The 18,596-nt window shown below is 42.9% G+C and overlaps 1 protein-coding gene across 1 annotated transcript; it reads right to left on the minus strand.

Moving 5' to 3' along the window:
• Nucleotides 1-2,784: 2,784 nt before the first annotated feature.
• On the minus strand, nt 2,785-18,185 carry LOC104536849 (tubulin polyglutamylase TTLL5-like). The gene is made up of 10 exons (XM_010179576.1): nt 18,115-18,185; nt 13,504-13,613; nt 11,575-11,657; nt 10,655-10,761; nt 9,961-10,091; nt 9,298-9,380; nt 7,255-7,324; nt 6,876-6,960; nt 4,057-4,093; nt 2,785-2,910 (listed from the first exon to the last, which is right to left on the minus strand). Exons 1-10 carry the CDS (start codon nt 18,183-18,185, stop codon nt 2,785-2,787), a joined length of 903 nt encoding a protein of 300 aa, XP_010177878.1.
• Nucleotides 18,186-18,596: the final 411 nt, after the last annotated feature.

Raw genomic sequence — 18,596 nt, forward strand, 5'->3', positions numbered from 1 at the left:
TACAGATATTTCCATTTTTAACACTGTCAAGGTCTGGACTCCAAATTGCCACTTGAGACCCAGTTCCTTTGCAGTATAGGACAGAAAACAGAAGTCTAGAGACGATCACAATCTCCTTACCTCCAACATTAATATTTTCCACAGCATCCATCTGATAGGTCAGTTAGCAACTGAATATGAATAGGAGCCAAAGCTTGTAAGGGAATTACTAAACATAAAAAGCAGCTTTGGTGACATATCTACGATGGCAGAGTTTCTCTAACCAAAGCTCAAAGTACTCAAACAGCTCTATGTTAAAGAACAAGAGTCAGGAGCAGTTTTACCAGATGACTGCAGGGACAGGAAAAAAACCCAACAACTTATTTCCTTTGTTATCTTTAATAAAATAATAATTTTTAATAACAAATTTACAAGTTTTCAATGTATGCACTGTCATTAACAGGATTTTGAACTATTGGAGCATAAGGAAACACCATGAGGGTGACTGAGCACAACAGAGAAGTTGTAAAGTCTCCCTCCTTGGGGATATTCAAAAGCATCTGGACACGGTCCTGGGCAACTGGCTCTAGGTGACCCTGCTTGGGTGGGAGTGTTGGGCCAGATGAGCTCCAGGGGTCCCTTCCAACCTCAGTCATTCTGTGATTCAGTGAACCTCTACTGTTTGTTCCTCACATTCTTAGTTCCTCATTGTGCAGACTGTCACCAAGAGCTACCCAGGCTCTCCGATTCTTTAGTACACTGACCCTGTCTGTTAAACAAAACAGTAGGGTCACGTATACCCACCCAGATAAGCCCTGTTTATCTTAACTAAAAAGAAAGGAAGCAGCAGAAAGCCTCCTGGCCCGATGCACTGTTTGCTAGTGAAAAACACTGCCCCACAGCTTCTGTGCAAGGTGATGTCTACCAAAGTGGTAGCAGTCTGATCCCAGGTGTCCATGCAGGAGTGAGTTATGCTCCCTAAGAAGTGGAGGTCTGCCAGGCAGGGGTTACTGCAAGGGGGACGGGGCTGCTGCTGCAGCCAGCTCTGGCCTGAGCGCAGTCTGTGAGGTAATGTGAATTCCTTGGCTCGAAGCAAGCACCTGAATTCTTTGGAAACCACAGGAATCCAGCACAGAAAAGGTAAATAACCCAGCATAACCAGTGCTAATTAGGAAGCCAGGCTACCGAAGGAGGGGGTGCTGCAAGACCGAGGGGTGACCTCAGTCAGCAGGGATGGCTGTCGGTGGCAGCTGCTGTGAAGCCCGGCTGTCTACCCTGTCCTTAGGGAACTGTCTTGTCCCTTTGGAAAGACTCACCCCAGCTGCTGCTCCTTGGGCCCTTTGCAAGAACATTTGGTTTTCAGCTCTGTTTTGGCTTTTTTTTTTTTCTTTTAATAAAATCTATCTTTCCAATTCAGTGTAAATCTTACTAAAAAGTTCCCACTGGGCTAGGACCCTTCCAGCCATTCAGGCTCAGAAATAAAGTTGTCTAAACCTGGTAGTTCAGGCCAAAAAAAGTAGGCTATAGAGAAGTCTCCCCAAAACAAGGAACTATTTCACTATGAATTTCTCACACCATGTGTCAAGTCCCCATTGTGTCTGCAGGCACCAAGCAAGACGGGTCCACCAGGCTCCTTTCTGTCCCACAAGGTACACAGAAGGAGGGAAAGTCAGACAGGAGAGAGCCAGGCATCCTTAGCTGGCAAACTGGAGAAGGCTCACAACCAGCACAAGCTATTCCTGGCTCCATGTCCTCTTCAGCTGTACTTCAGACACGACTCAGACTTGTTATTCTCTCCTTGCATGGATGCCCCTCCAAAAACCAGCAAAATCTACCAGTTCAACAGTGGTGCAAGAACAGCCTTGGGACGTCCACATAACTGGGCTTGGTGAGTCACCTTCAAAAGCATGTCGAAGTTTGTAATTAAGACTGTAGTTTATTAACAATGCACCTCCTATTCATACCAGGATATAAAAGGTATGTCAAGAAATATATTCTATCACATGTTTTGGAAGTCTCAGATAAATAAAACTACATAGATTTTTAACCTGTAATCAGATGACCGAGCTACACCCTCAAACCTGGACCAAGCTTGCCAACACCATCGAATTCTCCAAACCTATGCCTTTGATGCAAAGGTTCCAGCTACAGTTCTTCAGGCTGCGAATCACAGATGGCCAATCTAGATGATAATTGTCCTTTCATCTGCCAATTTAGCAGATGTACGTCAGCACGCTTTATCCACTTTTTAAAAAAATATGTACTAGAAAAGAGCTCAACATCACATTTTTCAATTTAACAGTCCAGAACATTAAGTCAACCAGTGCTGCTTTATGCCTTAAGCACAGCTTCAGTCTTGTTTCAGGCCTCAAGAGAAGAAAACCCCACCCCATTCCCTCCAAACAGATCACTGAATACCCCAAACAAATCTATTAGCAGTGTAACTGGGCCCAGAATATGCAAGAGCAAGTTTCATAGAGTTAAGGGGAGGCAAGACCAGAAAAGCAGTATGAAAACAGAGCACATTCACTGACACCATTATTAGTAACTCTCCATAAATGTGATACCTGACTCTGCTGACTACAGGTTCTGTCCCTGCTAAATATAGCTTATTCCACAGGGACTGGAGTGGAAATAGCTAAGAAAGGAACCCACTCAACATCAGCACTTCCCAAGTTCTACTCAATATTCTTTTAGGTGTTAAAGAAAAAAAAAGTAAGTATCTAAGGAACTGAGATGTACTAAAGGAAGTAGCTAGACATACATCACAAATGTGTATTATACTAAGGCTGATCCTTTCAAAGATTATTCTATCTTATGGTTTCCAGATAGCACTTCTTTTCTGGTGGAGGTCACCAAGTTTACTAAACAGTCAGGCTCATCTTCTACTTGGAATATGCAAGGAATATCCCACAGGATGAGGAATGTTACCTTTAAGACAAAGGAAAAAGGAAAATTAAGAGAACAACCCAGAAGAAGTCACTCTAACTACACTTCAGAGACTACCTGCCTTCAGAAAGCAAACTCAAAACACAGAAGTCACTACAGTGCATCACAAGCACTAGTGCAGGTCCCAGAACCAGAGCCCTTTGTTCTGCTGCTGGGTTTTCCCTTAGGTCGCTTCAATATCCCTTTTGATTCCAGGCCCTAATCTTACCTCCTAGTTCTCTGCTACAAATTGCTTCCACTCTTAATCAGTGTGTTGGGTTTGTTCTTAAGTAAAGAATAAAAATCAGTTTCCATTCCCAAAGGTTAAAGCAATCCCCGTTTCTCTGCACAGCTAAAGTTTTGTCCCAGCTTTAAACCAAAGCATTACACCATGAGAGGCAATAAAAGGGTCTCTCCCAGCACTTAAGTCACACTGTTAAATGGGAGGCAAAAAAGCTACACAGAAAGCCAGAATTCAGTAGCTCCAGGTTCCGTACCTTTCACCAACTGAGTTTCCAAATCCAGGGTATGAGAAAAAGCCAAATGGCTAAAGCTGAAGACCACCAGTGCCATCTGGAGGCCGTACAGAAAATCCCTCCTAAAGTTTCTGTCAACCTCTGCTCACACTTGAGTGTTGTCCTCCAAAGAGAGCTTGCCAGCACTGGCTGCACAAACACACCAGCTTTACAGCCATAGGAGGAGGGAAACGATTAAGAGTAATTAAAGATATTGGTTGATGCTACAGTTGAAATTGCTCAGTGGGCAGCTGAAGTTCATAACAGGACTAGAGCTACCCTCCAGAATCAGGACTGTGCTTGGACCAGAGATAACATCTCATTATTCACTCTACACCAGTCCCACAGCTGTAGTGGTACAGCTGATTGTATCAGAGGAGCATTAAAAGACTCAGTGCCACACTTAGTCTCCACATACTAGCTACCTCTTCCAGAGAGCTGTTAAGATGGGATGCAATTTGAAGGAAAGGATAGCTACCATTAGAAATACTGTGGTGTCCTGTACATATGGGGACACCATGTGCTCTAGATTTTGTTGTAAACAAACGGAATCTAAACATATATATGTATACTGTTTATGATTTTAGAACACTGAAAAATTATGTGCAAGTATTACTGCCACATGCGATCTTACCAAGATGGAGGGTCCAAAATTGTTGAGACTGATGATCCTGGATGGATGCCCAGAAAGAAAAAACTTAAGTTATATGCTCAGAGTTGGCTACAACACTGTTTCAAGCTCTAGAGATGAATATTTTGAATGTCAAAAGAACAAAGAAATTCAGGCAGTCAGCATCCAGGTCATTAAGTACAGACACTGGCTCACAACCTCAAAGAAATCAGATCATTTCAAGAGAACTTTTACCTAGGATAGCCCAGGTGATCTACAGTCTTGCTACCAGTAGGAGCTTCTGGACTATGATCTTCCAGGATGGTATTTCCAGGCACATGAAGGATAAAATGATTATTTGGATTAACAAGCACAGATTTTCCAAGAGCAAATCACATCTGAGGCCTCCTGATGGCATTCTAGGATGACATGAATGTTTCTGGGGACAAGGTAGAGCAGTGGATGGTATGGCTCAAGACTTGAGCACTCAAATGGCCTCATAAAGCTAGAGGAATGGGATAAGAGAGCCTTCAGTCTTGCACCTGGGAGGAATAACCCTGTTCAACAGCAGAGGCTGGGTGGATAGAAAGCAGCTCTGCAGAACAGACAAGCAGTCCTGGGGGACAAGCAGCTGAACATGAATTAGCAGCCTGCCTTTGCAGCCATGAAGGCTAACTACGTGCTGGGCTGTGTCAACAGGAGCGTAGCCAGTACGTCGAGGGAAATTATTCGTAGCTCTTACTTGAGTGCTTAGCACGTACTGGACACACATCTGGAACATCACGTCCAGTTACGAGCCCCTCAACACACGTAGAGGTATCGACTAAGTAGCATAAGTCTGGCAGAGAGCTATTAAAATGGGCTGAAAAACATGATGTAAAAGGAGAAGCTGAGGAGAAAAGGACTAGTTAGCCTGCAGATTAGAAGGCTAAGAATAGATCTAACTGCTGTGTTCAACTCCTTAATGCATGGTTCTAAAAACAGAGCCAGACTTTTCTCAAAGGTGCAGCGCAGAAGGACAAGAGGCAACAGTCAAACTGCAACAAAGGACACTGTGATTAGATACAAAACCAGACCTGTTCATAGTGAGAACGGCCAAACGCTGGAACAGGCTGTCAGGAAAGACAATGAAATCTCCATTCCTGGAAGATATTTAAAAACTTTATGCTATAAGGCCGTAGAGCACCTGCTCAAACTTTGAAGAAGGTCTTGTCTTGAGAAGAAGGTTGGACTAAAGACTCCAGACTTCCCTTCCCACCTAAATAATTTGATGACTCTGCCTTAAGAGATTCACTGGAGCCGTCTGACCAGTGTATTTCAGTCAAAAGAATACACTTCTTTCCTTCCTTATTTCCTTCTCTAAACCTCCAGTATAACTAGAATTGTTAAAAGAAAAAAAAACCCACAACAACAAAACAAAACATAGGCATCCCCACATACACTTCCCCTCAAACAAAACATGTTCCTTTACTATCAGAGACAAAAATGCTGTCTGTCATGGCACTGGCACACTTGCCCCCAAACAGAGTAGAACATTTGTCTCTTACACAGACAGATTTTTCCAAAAGCAAACTCCTTTGTTACACCAAGATCAGCAGAACTGCCTCTAAGACATTTATGATGGTACAAAGCCTATTTTGGAGGCCTGCTATGCACTGCCCATTTTCAGAAAATCCTAGCAATCTACTCATGTATTCACAATCGATGATCTTGTTTCCCCCTTCACTTCCCAATAACAGGCAATATTAGCAATTAACAAGTTAATTGCTGATTCTCAAAAGAAAAGTCTCACATGCCAGGCATGTTTAAGGCTCCTTTTCTAAAGTGAATACAGTGGACAAGTTTTTCAGTGACCATGAGCTACCCCTTCCTGCCCTCCTTTAGGGAAACAACCTGTTCATGATGTCTTTGCAGGCAGAGGCACACACCAACACATCCAAAGGGGATCTGTTCATCAATTGCAAAGGAGGGTATTTCTTGTGGGATCACTATTAACATATCCTTTTGGATTCATTATCCTATCTGGATAAAGATAAATTGGATTCAGTATCTGCCTAAGTCAGAGCCCTGCAGGCTTGAACCCTAGAGATATTCTTTATGGGTACATCAGATGTGCTTAGTGAAGTTTCCGATCTCTTGGAAATTCAGAGGAGTGATTATTTCAAATTTATTAGTTACTGCACATAGGTATTTAGCTAAACTTGTGATGAAGAGAAACAGGTATTTTTGACAGATAAAAAGTTCCTCTTAGGAATCTTAAGTATCTTTCATGACTCACAAGCAAGAGAAAATAGACATCTCACAGTGTAAGAACAGTGAACTTGTCTGAACCCACTTACTCTGTACTGTAGAAAATACAAATACTGACCCAAAATTTAGAAGAGCCATTGAAAGTATTAAACCAAAGGCCAACACAGCCAACAATAGGTCTTCAACCACTTTTGTCTTTAGGATTAAACAAAAATTGAGACAGTTTAGATTCCCTTCACCTTAGGGGACAGAGAAGGGGCACAAAAGTACCAAGAGTCCAAAGAGCTTTCAAGAAAAGCTCAGCCTTGAGAATGAACGTGCCAGTGATGATGTCTGTGGGCATTCAACCCTCAGGAGTTGAAAACTTGCTTTATTTATTACTTATGTAATAAAGTCCCTCACTAAATATCCTATACTCTATATAAAGAAAACTAATGGGACACATCATGATGAAGTACCATATATTTAAACTGCACAAAACTCCCTGACTGACACTTCCCTCATTTGCTATTGTGTCAGGAGCACAGAGGCAAGCCAAGACATCTCTGGATCACCACCAGCAGGTACACCAAGAAAGAAGAAAGCTCCCCTACCTGGTCAGTCCTTCCTCGTAGAGATAGATGACAAGTGGATCATAGGATGTAACCAGAACATAGAGGCGCACATCAAATTTGAAATCTGAAATACAGTTGAGAAGACTCAGTGACTGCAAATATCTTTCAGACATCATATCCAGTTGAGGAATTTCAACAGACCCTGGGAGCAGTAAATCATTATCTGCTGCTGACATAGGTGCCTGAAGCTTTCCCAGTTGAAAAGCTTCCAGATTATAAGGAATTCTCTAGTTACATTTTTCTAGTACTAGAGGAAAATAGACCACTCAATTATTCAACTAAATTCCTACAAAGGTTGCAGACATTCTCAGGTGTGGGGTTGAGGGAAGAAAGGAAAGCAATTCCTAGGCACACTCACCATCTATAAGCAGAGGGTTGCTGATATAACGTGAAACCAGGATGTTGTCTTCCAGGACAATCTGGTTTGGCTACAGAAGAACAGAGAATCCAAGAGTGAAAAAACAGGAGGTTTAAAGAATAACAAGATGATGAGATCAAACCCACCATTTTTTTCCAGTCTTTCCCTCTTAAAGCCCCTCTGTACTAACAACTATGTCTGGGGAGGGAGGAAACAAAACCAAACCAACCAAACACCACCACTGTCAGTCACAGCATACTTAGGTAACTTCCAAAAAACCTGCCCATTGAATCTTCCAGTTAAGTGCTCCTACTCCAACTAGGATAGATTTAACAGCTACACGGCAATGATATAAAATTGGCAGGAAGAAAACACATCTAAGAAGTAGCTATCACTCTGTTTGCTTCTCAAAGGTTTAACGAAACACACAGAGGAGGAGTTTAGAAGACACTGGAAGGAGCACGTAACTACAGTTGGTGAGGAAAATGACTCCTCAACTTGTGATCTTTATAGCTACATCCTGGGCTGGTATCCAACCTTTCTTTCTGCTTACATAAGTAAACACCTTCTACTGAGGCTCACTTCACAGCAGGGGCTACCGTATCAAAAAGATGCTACCCTTGTAGCTCAGAACAGAAAGCTCTACCTATGACAAATATACACCACCAAGTCATGGGATCTCTTCAAAAAGCTTTTCCTTTTTGCTGCATGCAAGCCTCTCTTGTAACCAGTTTTAACTGCTCATACAGTTTCTTGCAAAACACTTTCTTGCCTTCAGTTCGCAAAAGGGCCAGGAGAACCCTGTCATCCTGCCTTTATTCAGTTTTGCCTGTACTTGGCCACATCACCAGCATCATGAGCAGGAAGCCTAGGCATACAGAGTGCACACATGCAACGTGAGGGAACAAACTCAACTTCTCTCAGCACACTACACAAACGTGACAGCCTGTGTTATTATGAATCACAGAAATTCAAAGGTTGTTCAGTTAGGGGTTTTTTGTTGTTGTTTTTAAACATTTCAGTGAGGAGACTCTAGAAGACACTCCCTTAATGACACCACACTGAAGGAAACTGAAGTCTTTGGGCCAAACTAGCTGAAGTGTTTCTGGAATAGATATCCACAAAGGGAGATTGGTCCCAGAAGGGTCTTTTCCCCAGTTCATGGCCAACTGCCACATAAGCCTCAGATCATTCCTCTCTTTCAAGCAAAGAAAAAGCTGCGTGCAGCTCTGGAAATACTTACCTCATATACTTGGCAAATTGGTCTCTTATTTTATGGGAAAAGATCCAAGTAAAGAACAGATGAGGCAGCATGACCCCTTCAGTGCAGGGGAGGCTAAAGGCGTTTGAGTGAATGAAAACAAAATGACTCACCAGTCAGTTTTGCTGCTGAGAATATTTATTGGAATCCCCTCATGTGTTTGGCTCCTGCCCAGATATATTTGTTACCTATGACAACCTAACTCTATGCAAAGCCCAAAAAGCACAAAACCCACTATAACTACCACATTGAATTCAAAGAACTATCCCCATTACACTTAGTAAGGGCACAGTGGCATTTAGATAATATAACTCTAAGATTGATACACATTCTACTGTATCACATTAGGTTTCATTTTAACTACTCTTTTCCAGGGGGCAGAGGGAGACAAGGGGACTGTTTGAGGACTGTTGAGGTCACGCAGGGAAACAAATAAGGAGAGTGTTGAGAATCTTCCCAAGGCCTGCCTATTGGCAGCCACAAGGAAAAGATGAAGCAGCACAGCTTCCCAAACTATCTTAGGGAGCATGAACTTGCTAACACTTGAAAGTATGTTGCAAGATAAGCACAGCATACAAAGAAATAGATTGCTTTTGGTTACACATCACAGGCCTGGGCAGGCTTTGTGTGCTGCTCAGGACTGTTGAGCTGCTCACCAATGCATGGTTGAAATCCAGAGCAGGGCCAGTGTCTGGTTAAATGCTTCCATGCCCCTTGCCTGGAAGCTGGCATAGTTTTGCAGACAGTGTTACTGAAGAGCAGTCTTTCTGCTGAAAACTTACATTGTTTATCAGGTAGACTCCTCGACCCCTGGAAGAGGCCACGGGCTTCACTATCCATGGGCCTCTGTCCTTAGAAAAGGTATCTGGTTAAAAGAAAAAAGCACATATCTGAAACACCTTTCATTTTGCTTATTTACAGAGGAGCAAGAATTGATATTATTGCCTACAGGAAAAGCTTTAGAGAACTCCATGAAAAGATCAAAGTCTACATTTTTAAATGCCCTATTTTACCCCTCAGGACTCACTGAAATTATTACAGCCCTTACTTGAAGCCCCTCCTGCTGCTCTGATGGATTCATTTCTCTGCCCTGTGCCTCCTTTTGGCACTTCTCTCTTCAATACTCCCAGATATTAATCAAGTTCATTGTGAAGTTGATCATCAAAAACAATAACTGTGGACAAAATAAAAAGCTCAATTCTATTCTAGAGCCTTAAGCTCAGACAACAGCAGCTACTTGAGGGTTTGCACAGGCACAGAGTAAACAACAGAGTAGAAATTATATACAGAAATCACGGGGGTTTTTTCCATCATCTTTCCAGCTTCTTCTAATTTTGTTGCCTTAACCACTAGCATGATCAACAGGCTGGGATATTAAATATAATTCCCTTCCTCCCACCCAGTTGTTTTGCTTTAGGTCTGGGCATCATCAGCCATTCACTTACTGCAGAAGTCCTGGTACTCTGTCGGGAGGATGAAGGTCTGAGGTAAGATATGGAATGTCTTGAATCCATGGGCCAGCTGCATACGACTGACATTCTTGTATAGTCTGTCCTTTCGTGTAAGTTCATATGACCTGAAGTTCCAAAACAAGAAACTGTATCTAACTTTTCCCCATATGAAAAAATAAAATCACATTACAGCAACCCTTTGTCCTAGTTACGAAAGCATCTGTAGCCCCATCAGATGTCTAAACCCCAACCTGCAACTACTCTTCATTTTTACTGTCTGTCTTATGGCTGTATTAATATCCATCCTCATTTGTAGCACCTCTTGCAATTCCCAAGACAGACTGAAGCACAGCAATCTTACAAAGGTGTTTGTAAACTTTAGCAGGTAACATGACTATAGCTGTAACTAAGAACCCAAAGATCCAAATACTTTACTTATACCACCAAATAATAATAATAAAAAATTCAAAATCCAGTATTTGGGCTACAGACAAGCACTTCAACTCACACCCAAACCCATCTCCCCAGAACCCCAAAGATCATTTAGAATGAAGGCAGCATGTGGTACAGACCCAGAGCATTGGGACTTTACTGTATCATATACACTATTTTTTTGAGCTACTTATGTTCAGATTTTTGCAAACCATCACAAAAGATGTTCAGCAAAACATCGTTATCAAGGTCTTACCTAGGGAAATGATTGACTTTCTGAATATCCGTAAGGGAACGCAGCAAGTAGGGCTTCAAGTGTGATCCTGTCCACATGAGATTATAATCGCTGCTATTAGGGTGCACCTAAAAAGCGACAGAAAAACACACATGTAAAAACACAGAACTAATGAAAAGCACTATCACTTGTCCTACAGACTGTGACCTTATGTCTGAGACCAAAGCAATTCTGGTTTAAGACAATGTCTCCTCTACACATCTCTAAAATTAGAGCAACTTCAGTCAGATTCCTGTCCTAAGCGACTGTATAGTGGTGCTAGGAAATAATCATGTCATATTTTCCTAAACAAACTTGTGGTTTTGTTCTTTTTCTAGAATGTTTAAACACAGTTTGTAAAGTGTTTTAGATTTCTGCAGGAAACTTGAGACCAATTCCTTAACTTGGTGTTACTCCGAAGAAAATCCACCACACACACACATCTCTCAAAATGCCATTAGCTGCACATAGGTCATTCTTCAGACCAAGACAGGTGCTAGAAGAGAAATGTGAAACACTACATCAATGCTCCTGTGAGCACGCAAAGGCTGAGAGGATAAATTTTTCAGATCTTCAAGGGTATGAGATGACACTTGAAAAAGCAAGAAGAGAAAACACACAATGCGACTTCAGCATCCTCTTTTCCCTGATTTTGTAGGCTTAAGGGTACTCCTTTGAAAGCACGAAATAATATTTCCTGGCTGGCTGGCAGAGTATGTAGAAAAAAAACAAGCCCTCAATGGGGTCCACAGCATCTTGCTGGTTCTAACCCTGCAGAGTGAAAAAAAAAATCCCAACCCAAACAAACAAAGCACAAAACAAATCACCAGGAAAAAAAGCAGCAGCATCATCACCACCTCCCAGCCCAGCACATAATCAGAGCTGAAGTTCATCACACTCACCTCGTGGAAGCCATGGGCAGTCAGAATGCTTCGAACCAGACGGCTGTCTGTTCGCACAATCTTATAGGACAAGTGGTAGCGCTCTGTTAAGAGGGTGAGAGACAATGTTAGAGTGTGCTCCTAGCAGAGTAAACCAAAGTTACCTGTGCTACCAAAGACCAGAAAAGATCATCACAGGACTCAGCACAGTACAGCTGCACTTAATCCACAGCGGAGCATCCACACAGTAGCAGCGCGTAACAGGCAAAGGGTGATGGGAAATGCCTGTCCATCTTTTGGGGCATTAACTCCAATGATGGCATTGAACTGACTTACATCAACCCTTAGGTATAATATTACTGCATCACTGAACCTTGTCATAGCAAAATAAAACACAGCACATCTAACAAATGCCCAGATTATTTTTTTTTCTTAAAGCAGCTCTTTATATAGACTGCTTTGTAAAATTCCAAACATTATTTCAGCTCTTCTCTATTCCAGATTGGCATTCCTAGGTAAAAGTAATCATGCCATATGCCCTAATCGACATGGCTACCTCATATGATCACTTTTTAGATCTTGGAAACCCAAAATAAAACACTAAATTTTTGTTCACGCCTCATATATAGTAGGAAATTAAGTAAGTGGGACAAATTACGTTAAAAAAAGACAAAATCACTATCCAAGTAGAAAGTCAAAAACAGAAGCCATAAGCAGCACTAGAGTTAAAAGAACAGAAGTAGAAAGCAAGTAGCAAGACCAGAGCTGCCACACAAAAGGATGTGGCAATCCATAAAAGAGTTCAAAGAAAGCAGAGGCAGAAATTGCAACACTAGAATACAGAATCACTTGGACAAGGCACTTTACAAATTGCTTCAAACTGAGAATTAAAAGATGGAGATTAGATTAAACCTCAGAATACCTTCTACCATAAGTCTAAAGAGAAGCGTAAGAAGTATCATAATCTGGGACCAGACAAAGCTCAAGGAAATTTAACAAGTTGCTCTACTCAGCAGACTTGTTGAACCACAAAAAGCCTTTCACTCCTGAGAAAAAGCAGAAGAGCCACCACACTCCAGTTAGGATACAAGTTACCATTACTGTCAGCTTCTGCCAACATTCAAGTACGTTTTTGACTCACATGAAAAGGATCAAGAGTTTCCACACACAAATCACCTTCTCCACCCCTTACCCCAATGAGCCAGAAGCATTTCTGCTTGGATAGGATATTAGAAATGAGGGCACCAATTACCTAAGAAAGGGAGAAGCAAGAGAAGAAAGAAGCATCAGCATCTTCACAAAAAACACCTGAGTAGAGGTTTTAGCTTTTCTCCAACTCAGCACATCCAGAACAAGCTCACAGCTGTACACACCCACAAGTATTAATGCTTGCAACTCGGAGTGACTGTTTTTAACAACTCTGTCTCTTATTTAGAGGCTCTCCCTTATCTGACACTAGACAGGTTTGGTCTCCCAACTCAAGTGCTGCCAGAGAAGCAATCATTTTGCTTATGAGGCTTTAGACGCAGATTTGTTACTACAGCTTACTACTGTTCTTACCACTGTGGGGCTGGCTGCTTTATTTCCCAGTGAAACCCTCTCAAAACTCACTGCAATGATTAAGTTCTTAGCTATAGAGTAGTGACTTTATATTCTGGTCGTAGTTCTAGCATAGCCTCCAAGTTCGATTTGCAAGCAGACAGTTCCAACTCAAACCACATCAGGACCCAATGGAGGGACAAACAGAGACACTTGTCACAACCCAAAGATGTGATAAACGTTCACCTACTGATCAAGCATTTCTGAACATCTCAGTGCTCAGATATAAGAGAGGATTGTAATTTCTGTCCTATCATGTCCTCTTTCCCGTCAAAAAGAGAAGGGAACATCCAGGTAAGAGGTTTCCACCTCATGCCTTCAGGCCAAAGGCTGCCACATAGTTGCACCCACCTCCAATTAGGCGGAGGTAGCTGTCGTTGGTCAGAATGGCTTCAGCATGAAACACCAAGACAGGGATCCGCCTGCAGCCGCCTCCAGTCCACCTGATACATGGATGATCCCTGAAACGACAAGACAGTCAGTATAAGCAACTGCTGAGCCTCAGACACACCAGTAACTTACAATGAGGACACGGCAACCCTCCAGACTTGCCCATGCTTGCCCAGCAAGCCTGTGGGCAGGACACAGGCAAATACACTGTGTGAAAAAAAAACAAACCAGAAGATTGGCAAGGAGCATTGTAAACACACGCAAGTGACTTGCGGCTGGCACGTAGAAAAGTACATGTATCATTCTAATTGTTGTATATCTTTGTGTGTTTGACAAGTAGAACATGTGTGTTCAGATAACATAGGCCTGTGATAGACTTAGAGGCACCCTGTTGAACACGCTTCAGATTCCTGCCCTGCTGTGGGGAAGATCAAAGCACAGTGGTAAACTGTGTCTGCACAAATCCCTGAAAAGCAGGTGCAAACAGCAGGTTCCCTGATCCTCTGGCAACGACCAAGCTCTGCAGTGCCTGTGTCCCCATTTGTGTGCCTCTGCCCAGGGTGCTGCTTCAGGAATCCCCCAGTTGGCAAGGTAACGAAAATGAATTTACTCCTAACATTTCAGCTGTGGTTTTCGGTTGTTCCTGTGCCCTGCCTGTGCTGACTCACACATTTGGCATGGTCAGTAGGGTCCAAGAACAAGCATGCCACGGCTGGCAAAAAAGTCAGGGACTGAGGAGGCCATGACTTTGACTCCTCATATTCTAGGGTCCAGTTCCAAGTGCTGGACTCTCATGACCACTTTCCTGGTAACATTGCCTCCAATCGAAGGATGGCCTGAAATAGGTGATGGGATGGCGGGTACCCCTGGACAACTGAAATAGCTATGGGTGGGTTGCCATGGAAAGTGGCATCAGATTCTTCTCACAAGTTAGTGAGGAGATTGGCATGGTTATTGGTTACCGGTCTTGGAGCTCTTGACAGTAAAGCTGTTGCATTACGGAGTAAAATGAGAGAATTGGAAAAGGAAGTTAGGACTTTATAAGATGCAAAGGCAATCACACAAGAAGTAATAACTACTCAAGCAGAGTGGTGCCATGGGTTGCAAGATAGCGTAGAACAGTTGATAGCGCATCTTGCTAATAGAGAAGGAGGCAGGGAGTGAGCAGGCAGCTGTGGGGTGCTTAGTTGCCAGCCAGGCTTAAACCACAACAGTCCTTTTTGGCACCTAACGTGGGGCATGAAGGGTTCAAGATAGCAACACATTTGATTGGAATGTGCTAGATTGAGTTTATAGCTGTTACTGCTGTTGAGCTATTAACTGGCAGGCTTCTGTGCCTGCCATGAGGCTTCCTTATCTTTATGTTAGAGTCCAGTGCTTGTTAGTGACTGCTTTTTGCTTTCGCTGTTTGCTGTACTGCAGTACTGCCTAGCATCTTACTCTGATGTGCCTGGGAACACTTTGAGAATAGCAATGTCTCATATGTTGATCATGGGATTCAATCTGAAAGGGTAGCAGTTACACGAAGTATCAAAAAGCAGCTTTTGAGAGGAGCGCCTGCCTCACTAAAACCCTCGATTATACCAGCAGCCACAAATGCTACTGGTAACATAGGCATCCTAGCAAATACCTTGAAAGAAATTGGGGCTGTAACTTCAGGACAATCCATGTGGGTGGCGGATAAAGGAAAGCTGGCAAAACTGACAGGAGTTACATCATGGGTGAGGAGGAAACAATGATCTGGTACAAGCCAGTATCCCATGATCAGAAATAGATGAGATCATAACACCAGAAATGTTTCAGCAATGGCAAAAGTGTATGCAAAGAAAGTCGACCACCCCTGGCCCCACCACCAACTCCACACCCACTCTCCGTTCCTACCTCAAGGCAGCACACCACCTCGCAAATGCCAAAACAGCAGAAATGAAGGGTTGGCAGGTCCTCCAAAAATACCAAATCTCATTTCATAGAATCGTAGAACGGTTTGGGTTGGAAGGGACCTTAAAGCTCATCCAGTCCAACCCCTGCCATGGGCAGGGACACCTCCACCAGCCCAGGTTGCTCAAAGCCCCATCCAACCTGGCCTTGAACACTGCCAGGGAGGGGGCATCCACAGCTTCCCTGGGCAACCTGGGCCAGTGTCTCACCACCCTCACAGTAAAGAATTTCTTCCTAATATCCAGTCTAAATCTACCCTTTTTCAGTTTTTTGAAACTTACCCCTCCATCCTATCACTATACTCCCTGATAGAAAGTCCCTCCCCATCTTTCCTGTAGGCTCCCTTTTAAGTACTGGAAGGCCACAATAAGGTCCCCCTGGAGCCTTCTCTTCTCCAGGCTGAACAACCTCAACTGTCTCAGCCTGGCCTCATAGGAGAGGTGCTCCAGCCCTCTGATCAGCCTCACAGCCCTCCTCTGGATCTACTCCAATAGGTCCATGTTCTTATGTTGAGGGCCCCAGAGATGAATGCAGTACTCCAGGTGGAACTCCCAGTTGGCAAGGTAATGAAAATAAATTCACTCTTTGAATTTCAGCCATGGTTTTGTAGTTTTTCTTCCACCTTGCCTGTGCTGACTGACACACACCTTAGGCACTCTTGGTACTCAGCTATAAAGGGAATTTTCTAGATCATGCTCTTTTTGGGTTGGTCTTACCAGTCTGAGTCAGAGTTCTGTTTAATTTGTACTTATTTTACTAAATATAATCTCAGAGAAACCCCATGAGTTCTCACAGCTACAGTCCTCTGGATTTATAGCCTAAAAACAGGATCTATAATTCAGGATAAACCATAATTGCAGGTATCCACACAACCAGACCTTACAATGCAGGTTCCAGTCTTTAGTTTAAGAACTGCAAAGCAGGACATGCTGCCTGGTTGTAATCCTGGACTCTGAAGTCCACAAAAAGGCATTCAAGCAGAATTTGAGAGACTAGAACAGGCTTGGCTTAAGATAACAGATAAACTTGTGTGTTCTTCCTTTTTAATTTCTGTCAAATGCAAGCCCAGAATTCAGCAAGGATGTCCCTGTACAGCCACTCAAGCTACAGGTTCTGAGACACAGTGATCAGTTCTGTCCAAAACAATAAGACTACATTGGGAACTATCACCTCTTCAGAGGAATTAAGGACACACACACACAAAAATCTGTTATATAAAATCCTAAGATCACAGAAAGAAAACCTGCCAACCTATTAAGCAAATAAAATTCAGACTGCTTATTTCTCAGTGCACAAGAAAATGGAATTATGAGAACATTAAACAGAGACTGAGGAGTTGAAGAGAGACATCTCTATCTACACAGATGAGAAAAAACATATGACTGGCAGAGATACACAGAAGCATTTGTCTACAGAATGTGCAAGATCATTGTCTACCAAAGGTTTGGAGAATCTACAGAAGACAAAACACTTCCTATACTTGGAACACAGGAACAGAGATAAAAAGGCATCTTTCTGGTGCAAGGACAAGTACTCTTAACTGTAACCTTGGTCCTCCTAACCAAGTTATTACCATTATCACCCAGACAAATTAACTTCACAGCACTCACATCTGCTTCCACCACCTCTAACTAAAAACAAATAAACAAAAGATCACACAAAAAAAACTCCAAAACACTCCCCCAGAAACCCAGAACAAACAAAAAAAAACTACTGGGGTGTAATTAGCTGGAAGAAACCCGAAAAGCTACCAGAATTTACACTACAGGCCAGAGCCTTATGTAAGTGGCAAATGAGCCAAGGGGTGTTTATGTTAAGCCTGTCCTGAGGATTTACAGTAAGGCTCAATCCTCCAGGTGACATTCATTCATTCTTAGCATGACCTGACGCAGACACACTGTTACAATTACATTCTAAGTGAAGGCAGTTCCGGACCTTTCCATCCACAAGGGTCTGGCAAGTCTGAGTAACATTCCATGTCTTAAGTCTCTGCAGTTTGCAACTGGGCACACAGCCACAATACGCACCCAAAAGAAAACAGACAGGACACATTAAAGTAGATCCAGCAGGAACAGAAAAGGGAATTCTTTATTCTTTTCACTCTGGGAAAAGAATAAGGGAACAACTCCTTTACAAAGATAAAAGAAGTTACTAAACAAATATGGAACAAACATACACTAGTAATTAATAACAACTCTAGGAGTTGAGTTCTTACAAGACAGTTTTTTAAGAAAAGGACATAAAACACTATTCTATCAGTTTACTGTACAGTACATATCCATTCTCTGCAGCAAAGTAAAAAGTAAAACAAAAAGAAAGGACATACATTTCCTTTATTTTCTTAAACATCATAATGAAAGTTCCTAGCTTAGGAACAAGACAGGAGGAGACCAATGAAATTATGGACTTTAGAGCAGCCAAGGAAGAGCTGCACCTCAAACCCTGATGAATATGGTGGTCTCTACTACAAATGTTAGTAGCCTACACACAGCTTTGAGGTCCAAACCAACCATCTTCTGCTTTACAGGTAGGAGGAGGGTAAAGAATGCAACTGTCTTTACAAATTAGTACAAATACTGTTGGAAGCACAGGGAGACAGAAACAGCTAAGAGGTTGTTTTTTTTTCCTACTTACTCCAGTCCATCTACATCTTCCTCCTCCACCTCCTCTGAGGATGAGCCAGCTTCCTCCAGATCTCGAGCCATCCCAACTGGCATTTCCTCTGGGAGTTTTCATACAGCCCAGTCTCAGTACCCTCCGAGATGCCTTCCTGCAGATTCAAGGGATCTTGCAAGAGCAGTTACCTGCAATAAGGATTAGAAGCATGAATGCACAGCTAAGCAGGACAGCAGGAGAAATGAGGCAACTTAACTCCCACCTCCTGTCAACATATTTCTCACAGGGCTATCAACAGGCTGTAAGGAGTGCAGGAAGAAGCATCACCTCCCAGCAGATTATTCCCCACCTGCCCGTGAGAGCCATGCAGGCACTCACGGCTGAAGCGCGTCCCTGCTCTGCCCTGCCCTCCGCCCGCAGAACCGCACCAGGCTGGCCAGGCCCTGCCCAGCCAGAAACGCCTGCTTCTCCCTGGTGCCAAGACTCCCCTGCCGCCCGTG

Source organism: Mesitornis unicolor, unplaced genomic scaffold, assembly GCF_000695765.1.
Source record: "Mesitornis unicolor isolate BGI_N332 unplaced genomic scaffold, ASM69576v1 scaffold19712, whole genome shotgun sequence".
Classification (NCBI taxonomy): domain Eukaryota; kingdom Metazoa; phylum Chordata; class Aves; order Mesitornithiformes; family Mesitornithidae; genus Mesitornis; species Mesitornis unicolor.